The following is a 27665-nucleotide window of genomic DNA, read 5'->3' on the forward strand; positions in this document are numbered from 1 at the left end:
TCCAGAACCAGTTCAGCTGTCGAGACCTCGCAGTGAATTAACTTTTGAGGAGGAGGATTTATTAGATCAAATTAAACAAGACAAGCGTCAAGGCAGACTGGGGAGTTAGCGATTTCCACAACGTCAACATTGCAAGGCCAGGTGTCAGTACTGGACAATTAATCATCGTCACGTGAAGTGAAGGATGAAGTGACGGACTGGAATCAAAAATTTCTTCCGTAAAATGTATACGCATACACATTACACAGAGAGACAGATAGAGCAACGGTGAGCTCTTTTAACAAGGGGTGTTCTCAATTTTCAGAAGGGAGGTCTTTTGTTGATTGATTCACTGCAGCATTTATAAACGCAACTGCTGCCTTTCAGTGGGTTACGAGGGGCATCTTGTAACAGTATCGCCGCACATCATTTATCATGGCGGAGCCATTCAGAAAGATTTCAGCATCTGAGGGTATGTGCAGGCTTGTGTGCGGCTCCTGAACAAGGCTGTAATTTGCAGCCAAATATATCTTCTCACAGACACCTTGTACCATGAGCACTTACAGGGGGGCAGGTACAGCCTCTCCATTTCTGAACTGCGCGGTGTTAAAGACGCACGCGATTTATGATCGAGGGGGTCAGGATTTGGATGGCCTGGTCCCCCGCAGTCGACAGTAGCTGCGCAATCTTTCGGGCATCGGACGCACTTTCGAGGCCCGAGGCATCAAGGTATAGACTGAATTTCTGCTTGAAGACCCGCCAGTTGGCGCCAAGGTTCCCGGGGATCCGGAGCTGTGGAGGTGCCTGGATCTTTTCCATGTCGCTAGAAGGCAGTTGCTGGTCGTCAGTGAATTTTCAAAGGTAAATTACTTAGAAGCTGTAGCCTCTCCTGGTATCATGTCGTGTTATTCACCCTGGGGTAACACGGACTGCAACACGATGCAGTTAAGTGATCAAGCATACACCAAACGTAGGCGTTGGTTCAATAAGATTTATTGAACTTCAGAAACGAAGCACACAGCTGCCTGTGGGTTGACTCTACTACTCTAAGTAAACTAACATTAACTATCTAGACCAGGCTAGCTCTGATCCACGTGTAGGAGGTGTTGAATGATTTGTACACCCTGACTGTCACTACAGTTGTCACCAGTGGAAAGAGGCGGAGTGCTGATGCCTCGTGTGTTTTATAGTTGGAAGCCCGCCTCTGGTGTTCTGTCTGGTGATTGGTCGTGTTGTGTTCTGTATGTTGATTGGCTCACCTGGGTGTCTGTCACTGCCTGCTTTTACCTCATGATGTGCATGGGTGCATATTATGACAAAGGCTGCTGCAACCATTTTCCACGCAGGTTTCTCTTTGCGAGCAGCTCGCCCTCGTTCCTACGCACGAGGAGAACGTTGCCCAGTGGTGTGCAAGCACACCCCCTGGATCCCGCACCCAGCCGGCAGAGGGAAGTGAAGTTGGATGGGTAAGCACTGATGTAGGGACAAAGAGCAGCAAAGCTGGCTTAAACCCAGAGGGAAAAGACTTGCATTTATTTAGCGCCTTTCCCAGCCTCAGGGCGACTCATATTTCAGCTCAGTGGGTTGCACTCCCCTGAGTCCGAAGATTGCAGGTCAAGTCTAGGCAGCACGGTGGCGCAGTGGTTAGCACTGCTGCCTCACGGCGCCGAGGTCCCAGGTTCGATCCCGACTCTGGGTCACTGTCGTGTGGAGTTTGCCCATTCTCCCAGTGTTTGCGCGGGTCTCACCCCCACAACCAAAAGATGTGCAATTGGCCACGCTAAAATTGCCCCTTAATTGGGAAAAATGAATTGGGTACTCTAAATTTATATTGTTTTAAAAGTTCACACTCTGAGGAATTAAGTCCATCGTCCAGGGTGACACTCCAGTAGGGTACTGAGGGGGTGCTGCACTGCCACAGGTACTGTCTTTTGGTTAAATCGTTAAACTGAGGCCCTCTCAGGTGGCTGTCAAAGATCCCATGGCGCTGAGTTCTCCTGAGTGAGCATCCGGACAAGGAGCTGGAGGAGGCCACTCAGCCCCTCGCGCTTGCTACGCCATTTTGTACCATCATGACTGATCTGATACTAACCTCAAATCCGCATCCCGCCTACCTCCCGATAACCTGCCATCCTCATCAATAATCTGTCCGTCTCTGCCTTAAAACTATTTAAGTACTCTGCTTCCTTGACCTTTATAGAAAGAGAGTTTCAAAGACTCTTCTGAATGATAAAGTTTGGTCTCGTCTCGGTTTTAAGCTTAGCCTGCCCCATCTTTCCTCATAAGACAACCCGCCCACTCCAGGTATCAGTCTGGTAAACCTTCTCTTAGCTGCTTCCAACTTACATCCTTCCTTAACTAAGGTGTCCGATACTGTACACGGCACCAGTCTCAGCAGTCCTCTGTATAAGTGGAGCACAACCTCCGTACTTTTGGAATCAATTCCCCTCGCCACTGGGCAGGACGGCGGCACAGTGGTTAGCACTGCTGCCTCACGGCGCCGAGGTCCCAGGTTCGAACCCGGCCCTGGGTCACTGTCCGTGTGGAGTTTGCACATTCTCCCCATGTCTGCGTGGGTTTCGCCCCCACAACCCAAAAGATGTACAGGGTAGGTGAATTGGCCACGCTAAACTGCCCCTTAATTGGAAAAAATGAATTGGGTACTCTAAATTTAAAAAAGAAATTCCCCTCGCAATAAACAATAACATTCTATTAGTTTTCCTAATTACTTGCTGTACCTGCAGACTCGCCTTTTGTGATTCATGCTCTAGGACACCCAGATCCCTCTGCATCTCAGACTCTGTAATCTCTCACCGTTTAGGTAATACGCTTCTTTTTGTATTCTTCCTGCCAAAATGGACACTTTCACATTTTGCCGTGTTATACTCCATTGTCTGATCTTTGCCCACTAATCTAATGCCCAATGCTGTGCCCAACAATAACTGCTCCTTGATGGCAATGTGACCTCGCAAGCCTCTCAGTTCAAGGGTAATTAGGAATGGGCAATAATTGCCGACACCCACACCCATGAATGAATAAAAATGAATGGTCTTGCCAGGCCATTTCAGTGGGCAGCTAAGAGTCAACCACCTTGCTGTGGGTCTGGAGTCACGTGTCGGCCAGACCGGGTAAGGAACCAGATGGGGATTTCTTTTGGTTTTTTTTTTTACAACAATCGATGGTAGTTGACATGGTTACCATTACCGAGACTAGCTTTTTGTGTCCCAGATTTACACTCCACTAGCTGCCATTTGAACTCATGCCCCCGGACCATTGGTCTGGGCGCTCTGGATCACGAGCCCAGTGGCATTAACAGTGCGCCAACATCTTCCCCCATCGAGTGAAAGTTCATTTCGCCCTTTGGAGAGTAAGACTGTACACAGTACGCCAGGCTTACTTTCACCAAAGCCCTACACAGCTGCAACGAGACTTTATTACTGCAGTCAGTAATAAAGACCAACATACCCCCTGCTAATTTCTTGCTGTACCTGCAATGCTCAGACAAAATGCAAGACTTTATGCTTTCTCAGCGTATTCAAGTCTCCAAATTCATCCTGAAATATTGCCATTAACGGTGGTGATAGGGGAACAGAGCTCTCAACCAATCAAATTCCACAAACCAGGCACGGTTGTGAGCCATGTGACTCATGTATTTGTCCAATGGGAAACATGCATTTTTATTGCAGGGAAAACAAACACTCTGGGCACGATTTAACGGGGAATAACTGAGTCCCGTTTTGCCTGTGTTTAGTGGGGTGTTTCTTGGTACGAGCAGCTTCAAGAACAACCCCGCGATTAAACAGGGCTCGGCGAGAACGCTCCATCGATGCCGCACTTAGTTCAATCCTAGGCCTTGGGAAACTCGGGCGTAGGCATATTTGTGTGAAGATAACGGTTCATTTAAATATGCAAATCTGGATCCATCCCAGTGAGGGCGAGATCCGATCTCGCTCACGGGCTTCTCACAAGATTTACAGGCTTCATCGTGTCACTGAGTCGGGCATGACAAGGCCGTACGATCGCGGCCTATACATGGAGATTATTAATACTCATCAAGGGGATCTACACTCTGGCTTTCCAATCTCCTGTCTGGTCTGAAAAAGGCTACGTTTGATATATATATCGTCAATATGATACCTGGTCTGCCAGGATCTTCCGACACTGAAATTCAAGATGGCTGGACGTAGCCAGCCACTTTAGATTCGAGGGTTAAAGTTGCTTTTACAATGCACAAGATGGAAGCAAGGCTCTTAAAGGCGGCACAGTTCCCGAGTGGCAATGAGAAAGAGAACAGGAGGGAGCGAGGGAAAGAGGGAGAGGCCGACCGAGATACTCCGCATTTCTGTAGCACCTCTCATGCCCTCAGGACGTTCAAAGGCAGCTTATAGCCAATGAGTACTTCCCGAGGTGCAGTCACTGCTGTAGAAAATTGAGCTCGCAGTCCACAGGAGCTCAAAACCCCATCAGGGAAAATTGAGCTCAGTCAAGTTCGATAATTTGAGAGCTATAACCAGAAAAGGACCATGAAAGTTGTCGGATTGTCATAAGGACTCCAATCAATGGCCTCCGCGTCTGCTCCATAAACAACTCCGTTCCCACAGAACATGCTCGACTCTTTTTTTTTTTAAATTTAGAGTACCCAATTATTATTTTTTTCCAATTAAGCGGCAATTTAGCGTGGCCAATCCACCTAACCTGCACATCTTTGGGTTGTGGGGGTGAAACCCACGTAGACACGGAGAGAATGTGCAAACTCCACACGGACAGTGACCCAGAGCCGGGATTTGAACCCGGGTCCCCAGCGCCGCAGTCCCAGTGCTAACCACTGCGTCACACGCCGCCCCAGAACATGTTCAACTCTTAGCACTCTGCAGGGCAACTAGGGATGGGCAATAAACGCATCTATCCAGCATCACCCACATACAGGAGCAGGAGGAGGCCATTCAGCCCCTCAGACCTGTTCCGCCATTCAATGACTGATCGGTGTCCTAACTCCATACACTTGCCTGGGCTCCAAATCGCTCAATATCACAGCCCGACAAAAAATCCATTGTTTTGGAAAAATATGCCATGGGGGGTATTTTCTTTTAAGTGCTGGCTGGAAGCTGGAGGGTAAAGCTGGGGTTTCAGAGGTACTAAATGCCCAATTTAAACAAGTCTTATTCCCGTGTGATTCCAATTCAGTCGAAGAGCCAGCAAAGTGGGACTTGGACTTTTTGTTGCAACTTCATCCCCTTAAGATGCTTCCCTGACTTAAGGCTAAAAAGCAGGTTAAATCAACCACTGGCCAAAGATGGTCAGAAATGAAACCGGATATGTATCAGCAAGGACTGGACTTAATCGGCTGAAAGAGTTTGGGAATGGCAAATGAGACACTTTGACAATGAGGAGATTCCTTCACCAGGCGGAATCTTAACCAAGGAGCTGACCCACACCACTTGCTCCGCCGTCAACGTAACCTCCCCTCGCGGATTACTGTTCCGACTGTACCGCGGGCAAACAAAGGTTCTCTCCGTGCTCACTGCTGACACTCCAGCACGGGACTGAGCTGGTGCGGCGCTGTGGGGGGATGCCACCTTTCGAGTGGGATGTTAAACTGAGAACCCCCCCCCCCCCCCCCCCGCCCCCTCACCACCACATTTTCAGGCAGACGTGGCCACCATCGAAGAAGAGGAAGGGGAAAGGGCCAGCATTCATCCCTCAAACCCAGCATCAGACGGCAATCTGGGCACCGTCGCCCCCGTTGCCCGTGGGATCTTGCTGTGCGCCAATTGGTTCTCCCGTTTTTGCCATTACGCGACAGCGCCTCAAAAAGAACTTCATCATCTGTAAAGGACTGTGGGGCGACCAGAGGTTGTGAAAGGTAAATGCAAATTCAAGTCTTTCTTTTCTGTTGCCGCAGAGACAAGCAGCGGCACAGTAGCCCAGTGGTTAGCACTGTTGCTTCACAGCTCCAGGGTCCCGGGTTCGATTCCCGGCTTGGGTCACTGTCAGTGCGGAGTCTGCACGTTCTCCCCTGTGTCTGCGTGGGTTTCCTCCGGGTGCTCCGGTTTCCTCCCACAGTCCAAAGATGTGCAGGTTAGGCGGATTGGCCGTGCTAAATTGCCCTCAGTGTCCAAAATAGGTTAGGTGGGGCAGCAGTGGGTCAGCACTGCTGCCTCACGGCGCCGAGGTCCCAGGTTCAATCCCGGCTCTGGGTCACTGTCCGTGTGGTGCTTGCACATTCTCCCCGTGTGTGGGTGGGTTTCGCCCCCATAGCCTAAAGATGTGCAGTTTAGGTGGATTGGCCACATTAATATTGCCCCTGAATTGGGAAAAATGAATTGGGTACTCTAAGTTTATTTTTAAAAATGTAAGCCTGCTTGTGACAATAGAAGATTATTATTATAATTGCAAAGCTTAAACCTCAGAGTTAGGTGAAATGAACTGGAATAGTCTATCGTGCAGAGGCCATGGAGGAGATGGAGAGGGGAATGAGAGAGCGAGTGTGACGGAGTAGGGGATTGGGCGAGGGTGTGAGCGAGATTAAGGTGGGGGAGGGGAATTTGAATGATTACGACACATGATGAAAAACAGGGTGAATCGACAGCCTCAAGCTAGCTACCAGAGTGTGACTCAGTACTACATTTACCAGCGGGTAGGCTGACAGGAAACTGGTTTTCCCAGCTAGAGGCGCCTGCTGTAAAACTGCTCAGACCCACAATTGGAGCCCAGGCTCAGGGGACGCAATTCTCCCATCGGGGGTCTAAGTGCCGACACCGGAGTGAAAACCGGAGTGTTTCACTCTGGTGTCGGATCCCATTCCCAGCCCCCTATTCTCCCGCCCCCGGGGGCGAGGAGCGTCGTCGCATCATTTACGCGCGACGGGCCTTGGCGGCGCGTAAAAGCGGCGCCGCGTAAATGACGTCACCCGCGCATGCGCGGTTGCAGTCCTCCCCGAGGCCGCCCCGCAAGAAGATGCCGGGTGGATCTTGCGGGCGGAGGAAAGCAGATCCTCCTTCAGAGAGGCCGGCCCGCCGATTGGTGGGCACCGATCGCCGGCCAGACCCCATTTGAGGCCCCCCCCCCGGTGCAGGAACCCCCCTCCCCCCCCCACCACAGGCCGCACCCCCCCCCCCCCCTCTAGCGTTCCCGCCGGCCTTATCGAGGCCTTAGCCACCGTCGCTAGACTCGCACACTGCTTGCCGTTACTGGGTCAGCAGGCAATTCCTTCAATTAAATTACGGGAAGACTGAAGCCACCATTTTCAGTCCCCCGCCCCACTCCAAAACTCCATTTTCTAGCTGCCGATCTCACCTCCTCCCAAGAAACAGTCTCTTCGTAACCTTGGTGTCACCTTTGACTCAGAGAAGAGCTTTCAACCCCATATTTGCACCATAACATCGCCCAATTTCACCCCAGTCTCTGCTCATTTGCTGCTGGAACCTCAATTCGTGCCTTTGTAACCTCAAGACTCAGGTTGGATTGGATTTGTTTATTGTCACGTGTACCGAGGTACAGCGAAAATAATTTTTCTGCGAGCAGCTCAACTGATCATTAAGTACATGAACAGAAAAGAAAAGAAAAAGAAAATACATAATAGGGCAACACAACATATACAATGTAACTACATAACACCGGCATCGGATGAAGCATACAGGGTGTAGTGTTCATGAGGTCAGTCCATAAGAGGGTCATTTAGGAGTCTGGTGACAGCGGGGAAGAAGCTGTTTTTGAGTCTGTTCGTGCGTGTTCTCAGACTTCTGTATCTCCTGCCCGATGGAAGAAGTTGGAAGAGTGAGTAAGCCGGGTGGGAGGGGGTCTTTGATTATGCTGCCCGCTTTCCCCAGGCAGCGGGAGGTATAGATGGAGTCAATGGATGGGAGGCAGGTTTGTGTGATGGACTGGGCGGTGTTCACGACTCTCTGAAGTTTCTTGCGATCCTGACTATTCCAATGCACTGCTGGCTGCAACCCCCCCATACAAACATGGGAGTAGACTAGTCGGCCTCGAGTCTGCTCCGCCATTTCATGATAGCTGATCTGATTGTGGCCTCCACTTTCCTGTCCCCCCGCCCCTCGATTTTGACTCCCTTGTCCACTAAAAATCTATCTAACTCAACCCTAAAAGAATTAAAAGCCTCCACTGCCCTCTGAGGAAAAGAGTTCCCCAGGCTTCACAACAATTCTTCTCATCACCACCTCAAATGGGAGGCCCCGTATGTTACGCAGTGCCCGACTGGGTCCTCGTCTCTCTCTCTCTCTCATGGGGAAACATCGCCTCAGCACCCACCCTGTCAACAAGTCCCCCCAGGATCGTGTAAGATCGCCTCTCAGTCTTCTCCAGCAGATGTAGGCCCTGCCTGCCCAAACCTTCCTCATAAGGCAACACCTTCATCCCAGGTAAAAGCGAATGACCGCGGACGCTGGAATCCGAAACCAAAACGGACAATGCCGGGCAATCTCGGCAGGTCTGACAGCACCTGTGGTGGGAGAAGGGAGCTAACGTTTGGAGTCTGGATGACTCTTTGACAAAGCTAGAGATAACTAGAAATAGGGTCAGATTTATACTGTTGTGGGGGGCGGGAACATGGAGCAGTGGGGCTGGGTGGAAGGCCGGTGAGAGATGGAGATTGACAAAATGTCGTGGACAGAAAGACAAAGGGAATGTAGATGAAGGTGATCAAGGGTATGAAGGGTGTTGATTATCATAGAATTTACAGTGCAGAAGGAGGCCATTCGGCCCATCAGGTCTGCACCGGCTCTTGGAAAGAGCACCCTACCCAAGGTCCACACCTCCACCCTATCCCCCCCAACCCAGAAACCCCACCCAACACTAAGGGCAATTTTGGACACTAAGGGCAATTTAGCATGGCCAATCCACCTAACCTGCACATCTTTGGACTGTGGGAGGAAACCGGAGCACCCGGAGGAAACCCACGCACACACGGGCAGGATGTGCAGACTCCACACAGACAGTGACTCAAGCCGGAATTGAACCTGGGACCCTGGAGCTGTGAAGCAATGGTGCTATCCACAATGCTACCGTGCACATAAAGAGATTAGAATGTGTTAATGGCAGAACAAAGGTAAAGCGTGTGTCGAAAGACAACTAGGAACAGGGAACAGATGGCCCATGCGAGTTGGGTGATGTGGGGGAAAGAGGTTGGGGGAAAGAGGATGGGCAATGGTGAGGGAAGAAACAGTCGCGTGATCCTTCCCCAAACGACTTCTGATGAAAGTAATGGGAGTAAAACTAGGAGTACACTAGAAGTGGTCTCACCAACAGCCTGTACAAGTGTAGAAAAAAACATCCAGATCTTTACATTAGCCTTTCTAATAATTCACTCACTGCATCCGCATAATGACTTCTGATTCATGTGCTCGGACACCCAGATCCCTCTGTACCTCAGAGTTCTGCAGCCTCTCTCCAGTTGTGATGTGGCGATGCTGGCGTTGGACTGGGGTGGGCACAGTAAGAAGTCTGACAACACCAGGTTAAAGTCCAACAGGTTTGTTTCAAATCACTAGCTTTCGGAGCGCTGCTCCTTCCTCAGGTGAATGAAGAGGTTGGTTCCAGAAACATATATATAGACAGATTCAAAGATGCAAGACAATACCCTGAATGCGAGCATTTGCACGTAATTAAGTCTTTACAGATCCAGAGATAGGGGTAATCCCAGGTTAAAAGGTGTGAATTGTCCCAAGCCAGGACAGTTGGTAGGATTTCTTACTCTCTCCAGTTAAATAGTACATTGCAAGTTTACATTTTCTCGCATTATATTCCAAATCTTTGACTAGCCTACCCATACCCCTTTGCAGACTCTTGTCCTCTTCACAACTTACTCTCCTTTGTGTCATCAGTGAAGCAACAGCCATACAATTCAAGCCCTTCATCCACATCATCTGGGGATGGGTTTAGCTCAGTTGGCTGGACAGCTAGTTCGTGATGCAGGGCGGGGCCAACAGCGTGGGTTCAATTCCCGTACCAGCCTCTCAACCTTGAGGTGTGGTGATCCTCAGGTTAAACCACCACCGGTCAGGTCAGTCCCTCCCCCCCCCCCCCCCCCCCCCCCCCCCACCGCTCAAAGGGGAAAGCAGCCTACGGTCATCTAAAACTATGGCGACTTGACCTTAAAATAGTTGCAGCCACTGCACCAATCCTTGTGGCACTTTCACTCATTACAGCTCGCCAATCTCAAAATGACCCATTTATCCCTCTGTAAACGTATCACCTAATTCCCTGCTGTCCACATCCTAAATCGTATAGGTGGAGTGAGCCTGGGTAGGGTGTTCTTTCAGAGGGCTGAATGGGCTCCTTCTGCACTTCAGGGACCTGGGCTCGATTCCCGGCTTGGGTCACTGTCTGTGCGGGGTCTGCACGTTCTCCCCGTGTCTGCGTGGGTTTCCTCCGGGTGCTCCGGTTTCCTTCCACAAGTCCCGAAAGACGTGCTGTTAAGTGAATTGGATATTCTGAATTCTCCCTCCGTGTACCCGAACAGGCGCCGGAGTGTGGCGACTAGGGGATTTTCACAGCAACTTCATTGCAGTGTAAGCCTACTTGTGACAATAATAAAGATTATCTTTTATAAAGAATGTTCAATATAAATTGTTTTTGTGCTGTACAACAGGAAGGAGCCCCTTGATTTGTTAGAATCTATAAAACAACTGGGTAGCAGTTGTTTTTTTAACAAGAGCACAATCGTTTATTGGCAACGGAGGAACAATTTCATTTCAAGAGAAACAAACTCAAGAAATATTTCCGAATTTTAGCAGAAAGGTCGTTGTGCGATAAATACTGGCCCTCGTGAGTGACATTTCTCAAATTACTTAAAGCTGGTTAGGTTTCTCTCAGCCTTGGGGGAGGGGGATAGGGGAGGGAGAGGTGCGGGGGGGGGGGGGGGTCTAGAAGAAAGGTCAGCGTCATAATGGAGCCAACATCTCAATGTGATTCATCAATAATTAAGAGACCAAGGAGGCTAAGCTTCCTTTATGAAAATAAAAGACTGCACGGTAGATCTAAATGGTCACTGACAACGTCCTTTCCACCAGGCTCATCTAACGGACGCCGATCCTTTACAGCTTCCTACTTAGCATGAATTTTTCATCCCCCCCACCCCCTTCCCCGACTGATTTTCGGCACCCACTGCAAGCAAAGCTGATATCGCGCGCGGAGAAATAAACAAAAGGGAGTTCAATTTCGGCCAATTCCTGCTTCTCTTTGCGAGAAATCGTGTTCAGGTTTGGGTCCCGTCTAACTGAATGGTTTCAAGGAGCTAAAGTAAGGTAGAAAGGAGCAGGCGAATAGGCTGACAGGAGGAGATAAACAGGGGCGTTGGGGGGGGGGGGGGTCATAATGTTGTCACAAGTAGGCTTCAATGAAGTTACTGTGAAAAGCCTCTAGTCGCCACATTCCGGCGCCTGTTCGGGGAGACTGGTACAGGAATTGAACCCGCGCTGCTGGCATTGTTCTGCATTACAAGCCAGCTGTACAGCCCACTGGGCTAAACCAGCCCAGTAGAAGGAGGCCCATGTGGCGCCTGGCCTATTTGGGCCGAATAGCCAGTTTCTTAAGCAATCCTCTCCCGAAGGTGCTCATTCCTGTTGGGGCAGGGCAGGTTTATTGGGCGTTGGCAGCTTTGCGCGTCGGCCATCGAGTGTTTCGGGAGGCAGCTCAACTACGGAGGGCAGCGTAGCCCCAGAGCCCTGGGGCTGGATTCTCCGCCCCGCCACTTTTCTGCCTCACCCCGCCGGCGGGATGCTCCGATACGCCGGCTGGTCAGTGGGGTTTCCCCGTGTGGGGCAGCCCCAGGCCGTCGGGAAACCCCCGGGCTGCCGGCAGAACGGAGCATCCCGCCGGCAGAGAATCCCGCCCCTGCTGGCGACTGTTGCCCACACGCGCACCACGGGGAAAAGTGGATGCGTCGGGAAGGTGGTGGGGGAAAGAGAGAGAGTGGTCACTGGATGACAAGCAGAAACGTCACTGGCCGATGGTCACCCCCTCCCCCATTCTGCCCAAACCAATCAGAGTCTCAGCAATCCCACCACTTTGGCTTCTCGTCACGTTGCTCCACCTGTTGGCTAACATTCAGGAGCATTCTCCCCTTGTTCCGGAGTGGGAGACAGCAAACAGAACATGGCCTGGCGGTTGACAGAAAGATGGCGGAGTCCCTTTGGTTACTATAAGACATTGCCAGGAAAATCTCAAAGACAGTGCCTTGGACAGTGCAGCACTCCCTCAGTACTGTGCTGGGATATCAGCCTCAATCAAGACGGACGGGGTGGGCCATGAAGCCACGAGCTTCTCAGTTGAACAGGTTGGGCCTATACCCATTTGAGTTTAGAAGAACGAAAGATGACCTTATTGGAATGTATAAGGCCTTGTGGGGACTCAATAGCGGAGACACCAGGAGAATGTTTCCACTAGCGCGAGAGTCTAGAACCAGGGGACACGGTCGAAGAATAAGGGGTCCACCATTAAAGTCGGAGATGAGGAGAATCTTTAACTTCTTGGGGAGGGACAGGGGAGCATGAGTCTGTCGAACTCTCTTCCCCAGAGAGCAGTGGGGGCTGGGTCATTGAGTTTATTCAAGGCAGAGTTAGACTGTTGACAGACCAGGGAGTCAAGGGTAACGTGAGGTAGACAGCAAAGTGTCCCTAAAGCGTGAAGAATTCTCACTGAGCCAAGGTAGAAATGGGACAGTTTGGTTCTGTCCGTGCTCTGCAGCTGTAATGTTCCACAATGTGGATTTCCCTGTGAACAGCTAGTGTCAATCTGTCGGAGACAAGGCAGGGCAGCATGTCACATAGGAGGCTCCCCCAGACTGTGCCAGCCAATGCGTCCCCGCAGCGGGTCCTTCGTCCGACTGTAATTATGCAGGAATTTGCCTACGCGAGCATTTCCTATCAGCAGAAACCTCTCACAGACTTCCCTTTGCAATGTTTGGTTCGCCATTTCCTGCGCGTTATCAAATTGTACGATCATCTGACTCTTCTGCTTAATGTATTTTTATTATTAAAATGGGGGTGGGGGCTATTTTTTTTTTTTTATAAACAAGTTTTGGACACAGCACTTTGAAGTACGGCGCAGTCCAGCCTTTATCGGATAGCCACATCGTCTCTCGTCGCGTTCATCCAGATTCAAGCCTCGATGATCTGCCACAATTAAATAAAGAGGGTGCGTGATTTATCAGTGCAAAGGCTATTCGCCTTTTTGGCACAATTTGGGTAAAATGGCAACTTCCTTTTCTGTCACTTTGAAAGGCTGCTTGATGGGAGTTTGCTGTATTCCTGTTGTGAACTCTTGACCTAAACCTGGGCAATTTTGGGTAATGTTCCTCACTAACTGAAGGTGTTTTAATATCGTTCTGGGGGTGCTACGTCAACACATATTTTGCTGGTTGCCAAGGGAACTGATATCCGCCTTTTCCCTTCCAACGTCGGCAGGACCCCAGCCGCTGGAGTTGCTCAATGCCTGGCTGCAGTGCTGGAGTGATAGAGTAACGCGAACACCCCCCCCCCCCCCCCCCCCCGCGCATATCAACGTCACAGCAAGTCATCTCCAAACTCCACCCGCGTGAGCTGGCCAAAATTGCCTTTACTAAGCAGCACTTCCCGTTTGAGCGTTCAAAATGGAGAAGGTCGGCCATTTTCCGATCGATATTGATGACTTGGATGAAGAGGCGATTGCCGGGGGGGGGGGGGGGGGGGGGGGTGAAAATCGGCGGTCCCAGCCGCGTGTTTCTCGGCGGCGCGACATTCCCTGGCAGCGGGATTCTCTACTCCCGCTGCTTGTCAAAGGGGTTTCCCAGCTAAGCGCCAGTGTACTGCAGTCAAATATTCTCACGGCACGAAGGTGGATGGGAAGAAAACTGGGAGGAGGGCACATAGGGCAAAGATTTGGCAGACGCAGTAGGATGCGGGAAAAATGGGAGGTTGTCCACTTTTTTTCCCCAATTACAGGGCAGGGAGAATAGAAAAGCAGAATATGATTTGCATGGAGAGACTGCAGAATACTGCGGTGCAGAGGGACCTGGACATCCTTCTACATGAATCACAACAAGTAGGGACGTCTTGTTACAACTTTACTGGGTGTGGCGAGACCGTACCGAGACTATTGTGTTGAGTTTCACTTTGGAAGCAGTTCAGAGAAGGATCAAGAGGTTAATTCCTGACTGTGTCTGCGTGGATTTCCTCCGGGTGCTCCGGTTTCCTCCCACAGTCCAAAGATGTGGATTGGCCATGATAAATTACCCCTTGGTGTCCAGAGATGTGGTTAGTTGGGGTTATGGGGATAGGGTGGGGGAGTGGGCCTTGGCAGGGTCTCTTTCAGAGGGTCGGTACAGACTCGATGGGCAGAATGGCCTCCTTATGCACTGTGGAAGTTCTATTGTTCTATATGTCATATGGGAAAACGTTGAACAGGTTGAGTCTGTACGTATTGGAGTTTAGAAGAATGAGAGGTAATCCTATTGACCCGGATTAGATTCTGACCTCAGGTGACTGCATGGAGTTTGCACTTTCTCCCCGTGTCAACGTGGGTTTCCTCCGGGCGCTCCGGTTTCCTCCCACAGTCCAAAGATGTACAGGTTAGGTGGATTGGCCATGCTAACCTATCATAGAATTTACAGTGCCCCTTACTGTCCAAAGGTTAGGTGGGGTTATGGGGTTAAAGGGATAGGGCTGAGGGAGGGTGCTCTTTCGGAGGATCAGTGCAGACTTGATGGGCCGAATGGTCTCCTTCTGCATTGTAAACATTCTATGAAACAGCCGAGATTCTCAGCAGGTTTGATAGGGTAGATGCTGAGAGGATGTTTCACTGCGTGGGAGAATCTAGAACTGAGTGAGGGGCATGGTTTCCAAATAAGGAATTTATCATTGAAGACAGAAATGAGGCAGAATTTCAGCCCTCAAGAGGGTCCTTACCGTTTATGACTCTTTCTCCACCCCCTCCCCCACCCCGGCGGAGTAAAACAGATTATCGATTGACCAGGGAGTCAAGGTTTATGTGGCGCTGACTGGAAAATTGAATTAATGCCACAACCAGATCAGCTATGATCCTATTGAATGATGGAACAGGTTCGAGGGGCTGAATGGCCTACTCCTGCTCCTAAATCCCTCTTTTTTTTTTTTTTTAAATTTAGCGTGCCCAATTCTTTTTTTCCCCAATTAAGGGGCAATTTAGCGAGGCCAATCCACCTACCCTGCGCATCGTTGGGTTGTGGGGGGTGAGACCCACGCAGACACGGGGAGAATGTGCAAACTCCACACGGATCCTGCTCCTAAATCTAATGTCCTCATGTAAAAATAAGTCCAGGGCAGTACAGTACTCAGGACCCCTCTCTCAGAAGCCAGCCAGCAAATGGGAACGGATTTTAAAATGTGTTCCGAAGGCCTACTCACAACCTGCACTTATTTTGGCACATAGAATGATACATAATAATAATCACCTTTCTTATTGTCACAAGTAGGCTATATTAACAAGGCAATGAAGTTACTGTGAAAATCCCCTAGTCGCCACATTCCTGTTCGGGTGCACAGAGGCAGAATTCAGAATGTCCAATTGACCTAACAAGCACGTCTTTCGGGACTTGTGTGGAGGTAACCGGAGCACCCGGAGGAAACCCACGCAGACACGGGGAGAACGTGCAGACTCCGCGCAGACAGTGACCCAAGCCGGGAATCGAACCTGGGACCCTGGCGCCGTGAAGCAACAGTGCTAACCGTGCCGCCCCCAGGACATGTGCCGGCTTTGAAAGAGCTCCCCAATTGGTTCCACTCCCCTCCTTACCCTCCAGCCCTCTTATTTCTTTTCCCCCTTTTCGCATATCCATCCAATGTTTTAAAAAATTTTTTAAATGTTGAACCTGCTTTCAGGCAATGCAGCCCAGATTACATCAGCCAGTTTATCCCCACTGGAAATCCATTCATTTTCCTGTCTCGTAACGGCTGTGGGGGAAGTCCTCGCTTTGGTGCACATTTATGTTGAATTCTCGGCCTCTCTTCCTGGCGGACGGTTAAAGGCAGCTTCCCAAGGGCCCTGTTGAGCATTCTGTGTGGCAGGAAGCTGGCTAAGTGTCCCGGTCTCCAGGGAACCCGGAACTTCCCTTAGCATACTGCCCGTCCCTCAAGTGCACGCACAGGGATATAACGTGTAGCAGAGGTAAGGATCCTTTCTTGCAGATTAGAGGTGAGCGTGGGGTCTTTTCAGAGCACATCATAGGATCTCAAGCCTAGGCACATGTTTACAAGGTATTTACAACACGGAACAGGTCAGCTGGCCTAGTGATCTGTGCCGGTGTTTATGCTCCACATGATCCATTTCCCACCCCTCGTCAGCGTACCCCAGCGACATATCTTGCTATTCCTTTCCCTCTCTCATGCGTTTATCTAACTTTCCTCTAAACATATCCATGCTCCTTGCCTCACCAGCTCTCGTAGCAGTGAGCTCGAAATTCTCACCACTCTCTGGGTGAAGGCCTTTCCTCTAATTTCCACCAAACCCGGGTTCTTTGGGTTTTTTTTGGTCTCACGAGAACTAGGGCCGGGAGTAGGCCATTCAGCTCCTCGAGCCTGCCCTGCCGTTCGAGAAGATCACAGCCGATCTGATTGCGCCCTCCCCCATGACACTCCACTCCCTTGTCCATCGAATGTCTGTCCAACTCAACCATGAATGAAGTCAATGGCTTGCTGCGGAGGGAAGAGAATTCCAAACACCTCTGATAGATTAAATTCCTCCGCATCTCCACCGTACACTGGAGACCCTTTATTCTGAAACTATCCTCCCCAGCTCTAGACATCCCACGGGAAGCATCCTCTCAGCATCTATTCCATCAACCGTGCCCCCTCAGAATCTTATGTTTCAATAAGATCACCTCTCAATTTTATTAATCAGTGCTGCTACTTTTGTTAATTTCATCTGTACCCATTGATTCCACTGCTTCTTACACCTTTAAGATACTTATTTCCCCATGGGCTTTCCACCCCATAAACATTGGTTAACAGCTTCAGATTTCTACACGTACACATCACCAGCAATCTGCCCTGGTCCACCCACGTCGATGTTACGACCAAGAAAGCACAACAGCGCCTATACTTCCTCAGGAAACTAAGGAAATTCGGCATGTCCACATTGACTCTTACCAACTTTTACAGATGCACCATAGAAAGCATCCTTTCGGGCTACATCACAGCCTGGTATGGCAACTGCTCGGCCCAGGACCGCAAGAAGCTTCAGAGAGTTGTGAACACCGCCCAGTCCATCGCGCGAACCCACCTCCCATCCATTGACTCCATCTACACCTCCCGCTGCCTGGGGAAAGCGGGCAGCATAATCAAAGTCCCCTCCCACCCAGCTTACTCACTCTTCCAACTTCTTCCATCGGGCAGGAGATACAAAAGTCAGAGAACACACACTAACAGATTCAAAAACAGCTTCTTCCCCGCTGTTACCTGAATGACCCTCTCCACACATCTTCTCTACTGAGTAGCGCCACACTCCGTATGCTGGTGTATTTATGTACATCCTGGGCGGGATTCTCCACTCCCGCGCCGAAGTGGCCGTGCCGTCGTGAACGCCGTTGAGGTTCACGACGGCGCGAAACGGCCCCGATCCCGACCGATTCAGGCCCTGACACAATGGGCCAGTATCGGGGCCGCATCATCTACACGCGCCAGGCCTTGTTGCCCGCGTAAAAGCGGCGCCACATAGATGATGCGGCCGGCGCCGCATAACGGATGTCATCCGCGCTTGCGCGGGTTGCCGTCTTCTCTAAGTCCGCCCCGCAAGAAGATGGAAGGAAGGAGGTCCTCCTTCAGAGAGGACGGCCCGACGATCGGTGGGCACCGATCGCGGGCCCCCCCACATTCCAGGTGATGCCCGGTGCAGGAACCCCCCCCAGCATTCACGCACCGCCCACGACTGCAACGACCAGGTGTGGACGGCGCCGGGGGGGAACCCGCCGTTTTGGCCTGGCCGCTCGGCCCATCCGGGCCTCAGAATAGCGGGGGTGCCGGAGAATCGCCATTTTGGGTGTCTCCGGCGATTCTCTGGCCTGCGGCCTGCGAGACTCGACCGGGCCGTTCCCGCCGCTTGGGAGAATCGCAGGAGGGCGTCGGACCGGCGTCCCCGGAAATTTTGGCGGCCCAGGCGATTCTCCCAACCGGCGTGGGAGTGGAGAATCGCGCCCCCAATGTTTTTCACGTATGGAACCAACTGTCTGGACTTTACGCAGAACAATACTTTTCCCTGTACCTCGGTACACGTGAGAATAAATGAAGTCAAATCAAACCACACCCCCCACAGCCGATGCAGAGTGGCAGCCGTGTACCACCTACAAGATGCACTGCAGCAACACACCCAAGACCCCTTCCAAGCATGCCACCTCTACCACCTAGAAACACAAGGGCATCAGATGCATGGGCACACCATCACCTGCAAATTCCCCTCTTTTATGTATCAGAGACTAGGTTATTGCTGGTTCTGTGTCACGTGATGTGCAGTGCCGTCTGCGGAGTGCTTGCACAGGCTTTGGGCAGTTCGACTGTATGAGCAAGACCTCTTCACAAACCTCTCATCGTGTTTTGCAAGAATCCAGAGGGCGGGCACCTCCATAACCTTTCACTTTGCGGCTACGAAGGAATGCAACATCCTCCGAGCTGCACACCATGGTGACTTGCAACTTCATCCCTTCACTGTCGCTGGGTCAAAATCTCCCTGCCTGACAGCACAGTGGGTGCACCTACGCCACATGGACTGCAGCGGCTCTCGGCGGCAGCTCACCACCACCTTCTGAAGGGGCAATGAGGGATGGGCATCAAATGCTCGCCTAATCAGCACCTTGCCCATCCTGTGGAGGAGTTATAACAAAAGCATGAGGCGCAAATGAGCCCCGAAGCTTAAACAACTTTCACTAACAGCCCCATTCCCAAAATCCTCTCTCAGCCAAGAAGGCACCCATTGCTGCAGACCGTTGCGATGTGGCTGAGACCGGTTCAGAGGAGGAGTGGGCAGAGGGAAACTCTGAAGACAGAATTACATTTCTATAGCGCCTTTCACAACCTCAGGATGTCCCAAAGCGTTGTGCAGCCAATGAGGTACTTTTGAAGTGCAGTAAGGTATGAAACGTGACAGCCAATTTGTGCACAGCAAGCTCCCACAAACAGCAACAAGATCATCTGTTTCAGGGTGTCAGTTGAGGAATCAATACTGCCTCGGTCACTGGGGAGAGACCTTCGGCTCTTCTTCAAACATTGTCACGGAATCGTTTCTATCCATCCACAAGCCTAGACTCGGTTTAGTGTCTCAACTGAGAACTGTGCCTCCGGTAGTGCAGCACTCCCTCAGTCTTGCACTGGAGTATTTTCCATGCTCGGGTCCCTGGGGTGCGACTTGGAACCCCCACAACCTTCTGGCTCAGAGGCCAGAGAGCTACTGACCTCGGCCTGGCTCCCCAAGTCCACTGCCCGAGAGAAGCTCATGTCTGTGAAACTGTGGCCCAGTAGGAGGAGGAGAATGAGAGAGAGAGAGAGAGAGAGAGAGAGAGAGAGAGAGAGAGAGAGAGCAAGAGAGAGAGAGAGGAGGGGCAGCACGGTGGCGCAGTGGTTAGCACTGCAGTCCCATGGCGAGGAGGTCCCGGGTTCGATCCCGGCTCAGGGTCACTGTCCGTGTGGGGTTTTCACATTCTCCCCGTGTTTCCGTGGGTTTCAGCCCCACAACCCAAAGATGTGCAGGTTAGGTGGATTGGCCACGCTAAATAAATCCGCGGGGGAGAGAGAGCGCGCGGGGGAGAGAGCGCGCGGGGGAGAGGGCGCGCGGGGGAGAGGGCGCGCGGGGGAGAGGGCGCGCGGGGGAGAGGGCGCGCGGGGGAGAGGGCGCGCGGGGGAGAGGGCGCGCGGGGGAGAGGGCGCGCGGGGGAGAGGGCGCGCGGGGGAGAGGGCGCGCGGGGGAGAGGGCGCGCGGGGGAGAGGGCGCGCGGGGGAGAGGGCGCGCGGGGGAGAGGGCGCGCGGGGGAGAGGGCGCGCGGGGGAGAGAGCGCGCGGGGGAGAGAGAGTTGGAGAGAGAGCGCCAGGGAGAGTGCGCGGGGGGGAGAGAGTTGGAGAGAGCGCCAGGGAGAGTGTGCGGGGGAGTGAGTGCGCGGGAGAGTGAGAGTGGGGGGGAGAGAGAGTGGAGGGAGGAGAGAGAGAGAGTGGGGGAGAGAGAGAGTTGGAGAGAGAGCGCCAGGGAGAGTGCACGGGGAAGAGAGTGGGAGGGAGAGAGAGTGGGAGGGAGAGGGAGAGAGTGGGGAGAAAGCGCGCGGGGGAGAGAGAGTTGGAGAGAGAGTTGGAGAGAGAGTTGGAGAGAGAGTTGGAGAGAGAGTTGGAGAGAGAGTTGGAGAGAGAGTTGGAGAGAGAGTTGGAGAGAGAGTTGGAGAGAGAGTTGGAGAGAGAGTTGGAGAGGGCGCGCGGGGGAGAGGGCGCGCGGGGGAGAGGGCGCGCGGGGGAGAGGGCGCGCGGGGGAGAGGGCTCGCGGGGGAGAGGGCGCGCGGGGGAGAGGGCGCGCGGGGGAGAGGGCGCGCGGGGGAGAGGGCGCGCGGGGGAGAGGGCGCGCGGGGGAGAGGGCGCGCGGGGGAGAGGGCGCGCGGGGGGAGAGGGCGTGCGGGGGAGGGGGCGCGCGGGGGAGGGGGCGCGCGGGGGAGGGGGCGCGCGGGGGAGGGGGCGCGCGGGGGAGAGAGCGCGCGGGGGAGAGAGCGCGCAGGGGAGAGAGCGCGCAGGGGAGAGAGCGCGCAGGGGAGAGGGCGCGCAGGGGAGAGAGCGCGCAGGGGAGAGAGCGCGCGGGGGAGTGAGAGTGGGGGGGAGAGAGAGTGGGGGGGAGAGAGAGTGGGGGGGGAGAGAGAGTGGGGGGGAGAGAGAGTGGGGGGGGAGAGAGAGAGTGGGGGAGAGAGAGAATTGGAGGGAGAGCGCCAGGGAGAGTGCACGGGGAAGAGAGTGGGAGGGAGAGAGAGTGGGAGGGAGAGAGAGAGAGAGAGTGGGGAGAGAGTGGGGAGAGAGAGAGAGTTGGAGAGAGAGCGCCAGGGAGTGTGCACGGGGGAGAGAGTGAGAATGTGGTGAGGTGAGTGTTGGAGATGGAACTGGTGGAAGAAGGAGGCCTAGGACGAGTTGTAAGGTGAGGTGGTGTGGTTGACTGAAACACAGGGGATTGGAGGAGGAGTGAGTGACTGACAGGAGGAGATGGGGAAGTGGATCGACCAGCATTGTAGTGACCAAGTAAAATGGGAGAAGCCAAAAGAAGAGGAGTTAAATGCAGGGTGTATTATTCTATTGGCTAAAATGTTGCGGGGAAGGGGGGGTTAAAGATTCCACACCTCTATTGGAAGAGGAGCAGGGAGCTCTCAGTTTCAGGACCAACACCAGCAGCAAACATAATCCAAACGCCATTTCACTTCAGCGCCCTTTTCCAATCCTGGTCACAAAATGACTGGTGCATTTGCCACGGGAGTAACGGCTCACAGCGCTTTCTAGTAATTCACAAGCATGTGAGCCACTTTCGAGATGGTTCGAGGGCGTGACGAGGTGGAAGGTCAGTCAAGCGCATGGCGGTGGTCTTTCCTGACATTGCCCACACTGGGGCAATAGGCACGCACATAATTTAGAACACTGGGTGTTACATTAGCAAATAAACACGATTGGAAAGGTGACAAGCGTATAATGTCCACTTCCTGAACGAGGGTTTAGACACATAGTTTTAAACATAAACATCTAAACATCGTGAAAACAACTTGCTCATATATTGTGCCCTTATCATAGCCCCATGGTTTTTGACAACCGTGTAATCAAACATTAGCATTGAACCACATCGAGAGATGTTAGGGCAGGGTAATCCAGAGCTTGGCTGAAGGGAAACCTTAAAGAGAGAGAAAAATCATAGAATTTACAGTACAGAAGGAGGCCATTCAGCCCATCGGGTCTGCACTGGCCCTTGGAAAGAGTACCCTACTTAAGCCTAGGCTTCCACCCTGTAACCCAGCAACCTGACCTAACTTTTTTGGACACTATAAAGGGAAATTTATCATGGCCAATCCACCTAACCTGCACATCTTTGGACTGTGGGAGGAAACCGGAGCCCCCGTAGGAAACCCATGCAGACGCGGGGAGAACGTGCAAACTCCACACAGGCAGTGACCCAAGGCCGGAATTGAACCTGGGACACTGGAGCTTGTGAGGCAGCAGTGCTAACCACTGTGCGACCGTGCCGCTCCGGCAGACGGGGTTTAGGGCGGAAGGTGCGGAAGACTTCGTCACCCAATGGTGGAGCAATCAAAACGCGAGAAAGACAAGGGACCGGGATTGAGGGAGGACAGAGATCTCGGGGCGGGGGGTGGGTTGCAGGGTTGGGTGGAGATTGCAGGGTTTGGGAGGGGGGGCAAGGCCATGGAGGGGGTTTCAAAACAAAACGGAGAATGTTAAATCTGAGGTGCTCACGACGTAGGTCAGCAAACACTGGGGTGAGGGGTGAACAGGAGTTGGTGAAAGCTCGGATACAGGCCGTAGGCCTTTGGATGAGCGCATGTCTTTTTTTGGTGAGTTGTGGGGGGGTTGTTGTTGCTGGAAGAAGCGAGGCCCGTCAGGGGAGCGTCAAAAGAGTCCACTCTGGAGGTGACAAAAAAAAAGCATGGCCGTTTCGGAAGCACAATTTGTAACCCAAAAGGTTGCTTTTAAACAAAAAGGGATACATCAGCAAATGAAGAGTTAAGTCTTCCACTCAGGACCAAAATGAGGAATTCTTGGTGTCTGTCAGCACTTCCTGTGGGTGCTGTCTGCACTCTTACAGTCCGTGGGCCTTCCACTCCTCATGCTCATTTCCTCATGTGTCCTTTTGCCATTGTCCTGTTCAGTGCCATCAGCTAAACAGTGCATCGGATCCCAGTCTGCAGTTATGCTCACATGCTCGGGAATACAGCGGATATTGCGATGGGACATTAATCTGGAAGCGGCTCCCTCCTCGCTCACTACCTCAGCACTAATTTGGCTGAGAATTAACAATGTACGGGTTCCAGTCAAATAACACAGGAACAGGCAAAATAAACAAGTGCTGGCATTGGGCGTTTGAGTCCTCTGCCGTGGCCAGATCATAGAATTTACAGTGCAGAAGGAGGCCATTCGGCCCATCAGGTCTGCACCGGCTCTTGGAAAGAGCACCCTACCCAAGGTCCACACCTCCACCCTATCCCCACAACCCAGTAACCCCACCCAACACTAAGGGCAATTTTGGACACTAAGGGCAATTTAGCATGGCCAATCCACCTAACCTGCACATCTTTGGACTGTGGGAGGAAACCGGAGCACCCGGAGGAAACCCACGCAGACACGGGGAGAACGTGCAGACTCCGCACAGTGACCCAAGCCGGGAATCGAACCTGGGACCCTGGAGCTGTGAAGCCACTATGCTAACCACTGTGCTACCGTGAAGGTTAGATCCCAGCTGAATCTGTACCTCACGCGCCTCTGCTCCATATCTTTGTGTCAGCCTCACCCAAGACCCAAATTCGGCCCCCATCTTGGAACGTTGCAACTTGCCCTCCCTGCGCTCACAGCGCTTTGGGGCCAGGTTTTAGCGAGCATTTGGCATGAAGCACTGCGTCCTGACGTTACTCCCTGAACGGCCAATCTGATGTGCCATGGTTTCGCTCTAGCCCGCCGGGGCAAATCAACCCTCTGTGCTCGTTGGGGATATTGTGCCAAAACCCGATACCGAGCTGGAGTCCGGGGGGGGGGGGGCGCGGGGGATTTACAGGTTTCAGACTGGCACGCTGCGGCTATTTCATTCATGGGTGTGGGCATGGCTGGCATGGTACCTGCATTTCTTGCTCGCCCCAATTGCCCGCAGGAAGGTGCTGGCGAGCCTTCCTCACGTCCGCCGGGTGGCTTGCTGGGCCATTTCAGAGGGCAGTTAAGAGCCAATCATGTCGCTGTGGGCTTGGAGTCACACGTAGGCCAGACCGGCTAATGATGGTGGATTTCCTTCCCGTGGTAGCATGCAAACCGTGTCTCAGGATCTTCCGTCCAGGCCCCTGGATCGCCACACTCCCATTCCCGACTGCAAGCTTTACAACTATAGCTCCTGGACTTTGAATGAAAGAGGGGCTTACCTGTTTAATAGTGCCGGGTATGTGGGCAACTGGCGCGCCTGCTGTCCGGACAGAATTTTTTTCCCCCGACTCTGATTGGTCATTTGCCATCCAATCAGAAGGCTGTATCTAGGGAGAAAAAATTTTGTTCGTCCAATCAGAAAATCTGGAAGCAACACCTCAAGACATTTGTCTAATAAATGCACAAAAACATTACACTTGGCTGTACAAATTGCACAATCATGAGTTATATTTGGCCTCTGTTGGGTTACAAAAACATTACACTTGGCTGTACAAATTGCACAATCATGAGTTATATTTGGCCTCTGTTGGGTTACCAATCCTTTAAATTGCAAACAAGAGACAAGGGAGAGAAAAATATCAGCCATGATTGAATGGTGGAGCAGACTCGATGGGCCGAGTGGCCTAATTCTGCCCCTATTGTCTTATGGTCTTAGAAAAATGGCAACTTTGTCTCAAGGTTTTGAGTTCACAATATCCCCACAGCAATCACACTTCAAAGGCTATTAATTGGCTGATAAGCACATTGCAATATTCGGAGGTAATGAACATCGCGCTGTGCGAATGCAAGTTCTTTCTTGCCTCGCTCGTCTGAGAGCATGGAAATTCATCAAAAGCCTTAAAATCGGCCGGCCTTCTATTTTACAAACCTTACCCAGGATGTTCCTAAACTATCCAGGCCTGCACAGGGTAGGTACGGTACTTCCAAACTGCACATCTTTTTCTGAGCGCGAGGTCAGGCTTCAGGCGTGTTCTTAGGCTGTTAAAAAAACTACAGGCCTGCAACTGGGGAAATTCGTCACTCACCCATCTGATGGGGGAGGGGTTTAGTACGAGGAAAGGGGTCTGATGTCGGAGAGGTTTGAGGGCCGAAGGCGAAGAGTAGAATTCCTGCTCCTCCTGGCCCACAAGCAGTGCTGCAAAGCCACCGACCTCCTCCCCGCGGATGTTCTCGTCTCCCTCAGCTGTCGGTTTTTCTCCCCCACCCCCACTCTTCCCACCCCAAGGCTGGGAAACCTGACCAACCACCTGCTTTTAGCTTAAGTCAGAGGCTGCTTCGATTCCCGGCTTGCGTCACTGTCTATGCGGAGTCTGCACGTTCTCCCCGTGTCTTTGAGTGGGTTTCCTCCCACAGTCCAAAGATGTGCGGGTTAGGTGGATTAGCCACGCTAAACTGCCCCTTAGTGTCCAAAGAAATGTTGGGTGGGGGTTGCTGGGTTACAGGGATAGGGTGGATACGTGGGCTTCAGTAGGGTGCTCTTTGTAAGGGCCGGTGCAGACTCGATGGGCCGAAAGGCCTCCTTCTGCACTGTAAATTCTATGATTCTATGAAGAAAGCCCAAAGTTTAGCTCCTCACCTTGATTGTGGCCCGCATATCGGGACCGTTAAGATTCCAATTGCCGCCTCGCTCCCCTTGAATGCAAATCCATTAATCCAAGGGAGGGTGCATTAAAAGCAGGACTTCACCCAACCTCCTTCAGGAATGCATGTCACATGTCTCACACATCTGTTTCGTGTTTGCCGTTAGTAATTGCATTTAGTCTCCAGCCTTGGCGTCCCATTTTGGGCGAACTGCTTCAAGCAACTGTTTATCCCCCCCCCCCCCCCCACGTTCGGCTGAGGAGCCAGTAAAACAAGTAAAGAAATTCCCTCTCTCTCCAATAATCTCTCCAGGGCAATATGGGTGGGGCGCAAAAAATAAATAAAAGTAGGAAGCCAAGCCGGTTCCCGAGGGCCCTCGATGCAAGGTCTTTGCGCGAGGTGGTATCTTTAATACAAACATATTACATAGGTTGTCAGAGGGGGAGCTTTACCCCCCCTTGCCAGGAGGTAAGAAGATGGGGTCTCGTAAAATGCAGTACGTGACGTTCCCACTGCCTAACTCCCCGTCTCCCATTCAACGAGGGACATTGGGGTGGGGGCATCGAGAAGCCCGCCCATCTTGCGTCTATTGAGGCTCTCAATTGGCCAATTAATGGCCATTTAAGTGCCTCTTCCCCCACCCGGCCACTATTTTATCTGAGGCAGGGAGAGTCTCACGCCGAGGGAGTAGCCCAATAGCTTTTACTGTGCATGTTGTGTGTCGGGCAAGAGGAGGGAGACGGGGACTTGTTTTAGGGGTCCCCTATTTTCATCAGAGGCACATCTCCCATGAGGTAATACTTCCCCGTTAACTCTTCAATTCTCTAATCTCCCCCCCCCCCCTTCCTGGCCCGGCCCACCACCTCCCCTCCTCACTGGTGCCTGCCAGCCAGGCCTTGCGCTGAGACCCTCAGTCTTATCTGACGTCTGGCCCCCATTAGCTCCTCTGCTTCAGGGACTGGCTGTAGTCCCAGCAGTGGCCACCACTCGGACCTGGCGCCCTTGCAACCGAGGTGCTCTCCCCAGGCCGAAGATCCCGCTGGGTGAGGGCCGCAAGTCCCAACCCCAGCTAATCGACGCCCCCTGGAGTGCTGAATGGCTGCAGGGCGGCCGGAATTGGTGGGTGCGTGTTCCCCAAAGTGGGCGGGGAGGGGGACAATCCATCCCTAGCATCGAGCTAGGCCCTTCGGCCCAACTGGACCAGGCTGACTTCAATTTTCCAGATGAGAGTTCTCCCATTCGCCATCATCTAACCCGATCAGCAAAGCTTTCAACTCCTTTTTCCCCCTCAATCTGTCTGCCTAGATATCCCTTAAAGTCATCAATGTTAATAAAGAGACAACACAGAATCAATCAGCTTTGTGTGAAGCTGAGTCAAGTGTACAACGCTCCCCAGTAACCCAGAAGCCGTCCTCGCGCACGATGACTCCAGGAACCTTTTGTGCATGGTTTGAATTTACAACTGGAATAGCCTCAAACCTTCATATTCCACAGCCACCCGAGGTAGGCTCTGCTGGAGTGCCCGGCTCTGTGATCTGGGCCCAAATCAACACGTGAGGCGGCAACAGGTTGCATTTACATAGTGCCTTTGAGTCACAGCAAAGGCGCCCCAAGGTGGTTCGAATAGGGGCATTCAGACAATATTTGACACTGAGCCACACGACAAGGTATTAGGACAGGTGACCTGAAGCCTGTTGAAAAAGGTTGGATGAAATAAACATCTTACAGGAGGAGAGGGGATGAGAAAAGCAGCGGGGAAATCATTAAGGGAGCTTCCGAATAAAATGCCGAGCGGGGTGAAGGCCCCCAATGTTGGGGCGAGGAATATAGGGAGGGGTGAGAAAGAGGCCGAGGAATATAGGGAGGGGGGGGGGGCGAAAGAGGCCGAGGAATATTGGGAGGGGTGAGAAAGAGGCCAGGGTCGGGGAAGTGTCGAGATCAGAGAATCTTTGGGCTGGAGGAAGTTACGGAGATAGGGAGGATATCAGGCCACAGAGAGCGATTTCAACGAGAAGATGGGAATTTTAAACATGGAACTGCGTGTAAGTCAAACAAGAGGGTGACGTGTTGGAATCATAGAATCTGGACGGTGCAGACGGAGTCCATTCGACCCATCGTTTCTGCACTGACCCTCCTAAGGAGCCCCCCACCCGGGCCCACTTGCCCCGCCCCATCCCTACAAACCCCACCTAACCTTTTTGGACATGAAGGGACAATTTA

General features: G+C 52.4%; 1 protein-coding gene across 6 annotated transcripts in view; it reads right to left on the reverse strand.

The window, feature by feature from the left end:
- Nucleotides 1-27665, reverse strand: part of LOC140404392 (AT-rich interactive domain-containing protein 3A-like) — a 231627-nt gene that overhangs the window by 131244 nt on the left and 72718 nt on the right. For 5 of the 6 annotated variants that reach the window (XM_072492848.1, XM_072492847.1, XM_072492852.1 and 2 more), the window contains exon 3: nucleotides 24083-24190. The exons of the other annotated variant lie outside the window; for it this stretch is intronic. In XM_072492848.1, coding sequence (XP_072348949.1) covers nucleotides 24083-24190 — 108 coding nt within the window. The remainder of the gene's footprint in view (nucleotides 1-24082; nucleotides 24191-27665) is intronic. 6 annotated transcript variants of the gene reach the window in all.

The sequence above is a fragment of the Scyliorhinus torazame genome, chromosome 30 (genome assembly GCF_047496885.1).
Source record: "Scyliorhinus torazame isolate Kashiwa2021f chromosome 30, sScyTor2.1, whole genome shotgun sequence".
Lineage (NCBI taxonomy): Eukaryota > Metazoa > Chordata > Chondrichthyes > Carcharhiniformes > Scyliorhinidae > Scyliorhinus > Scyliorhinus torazame.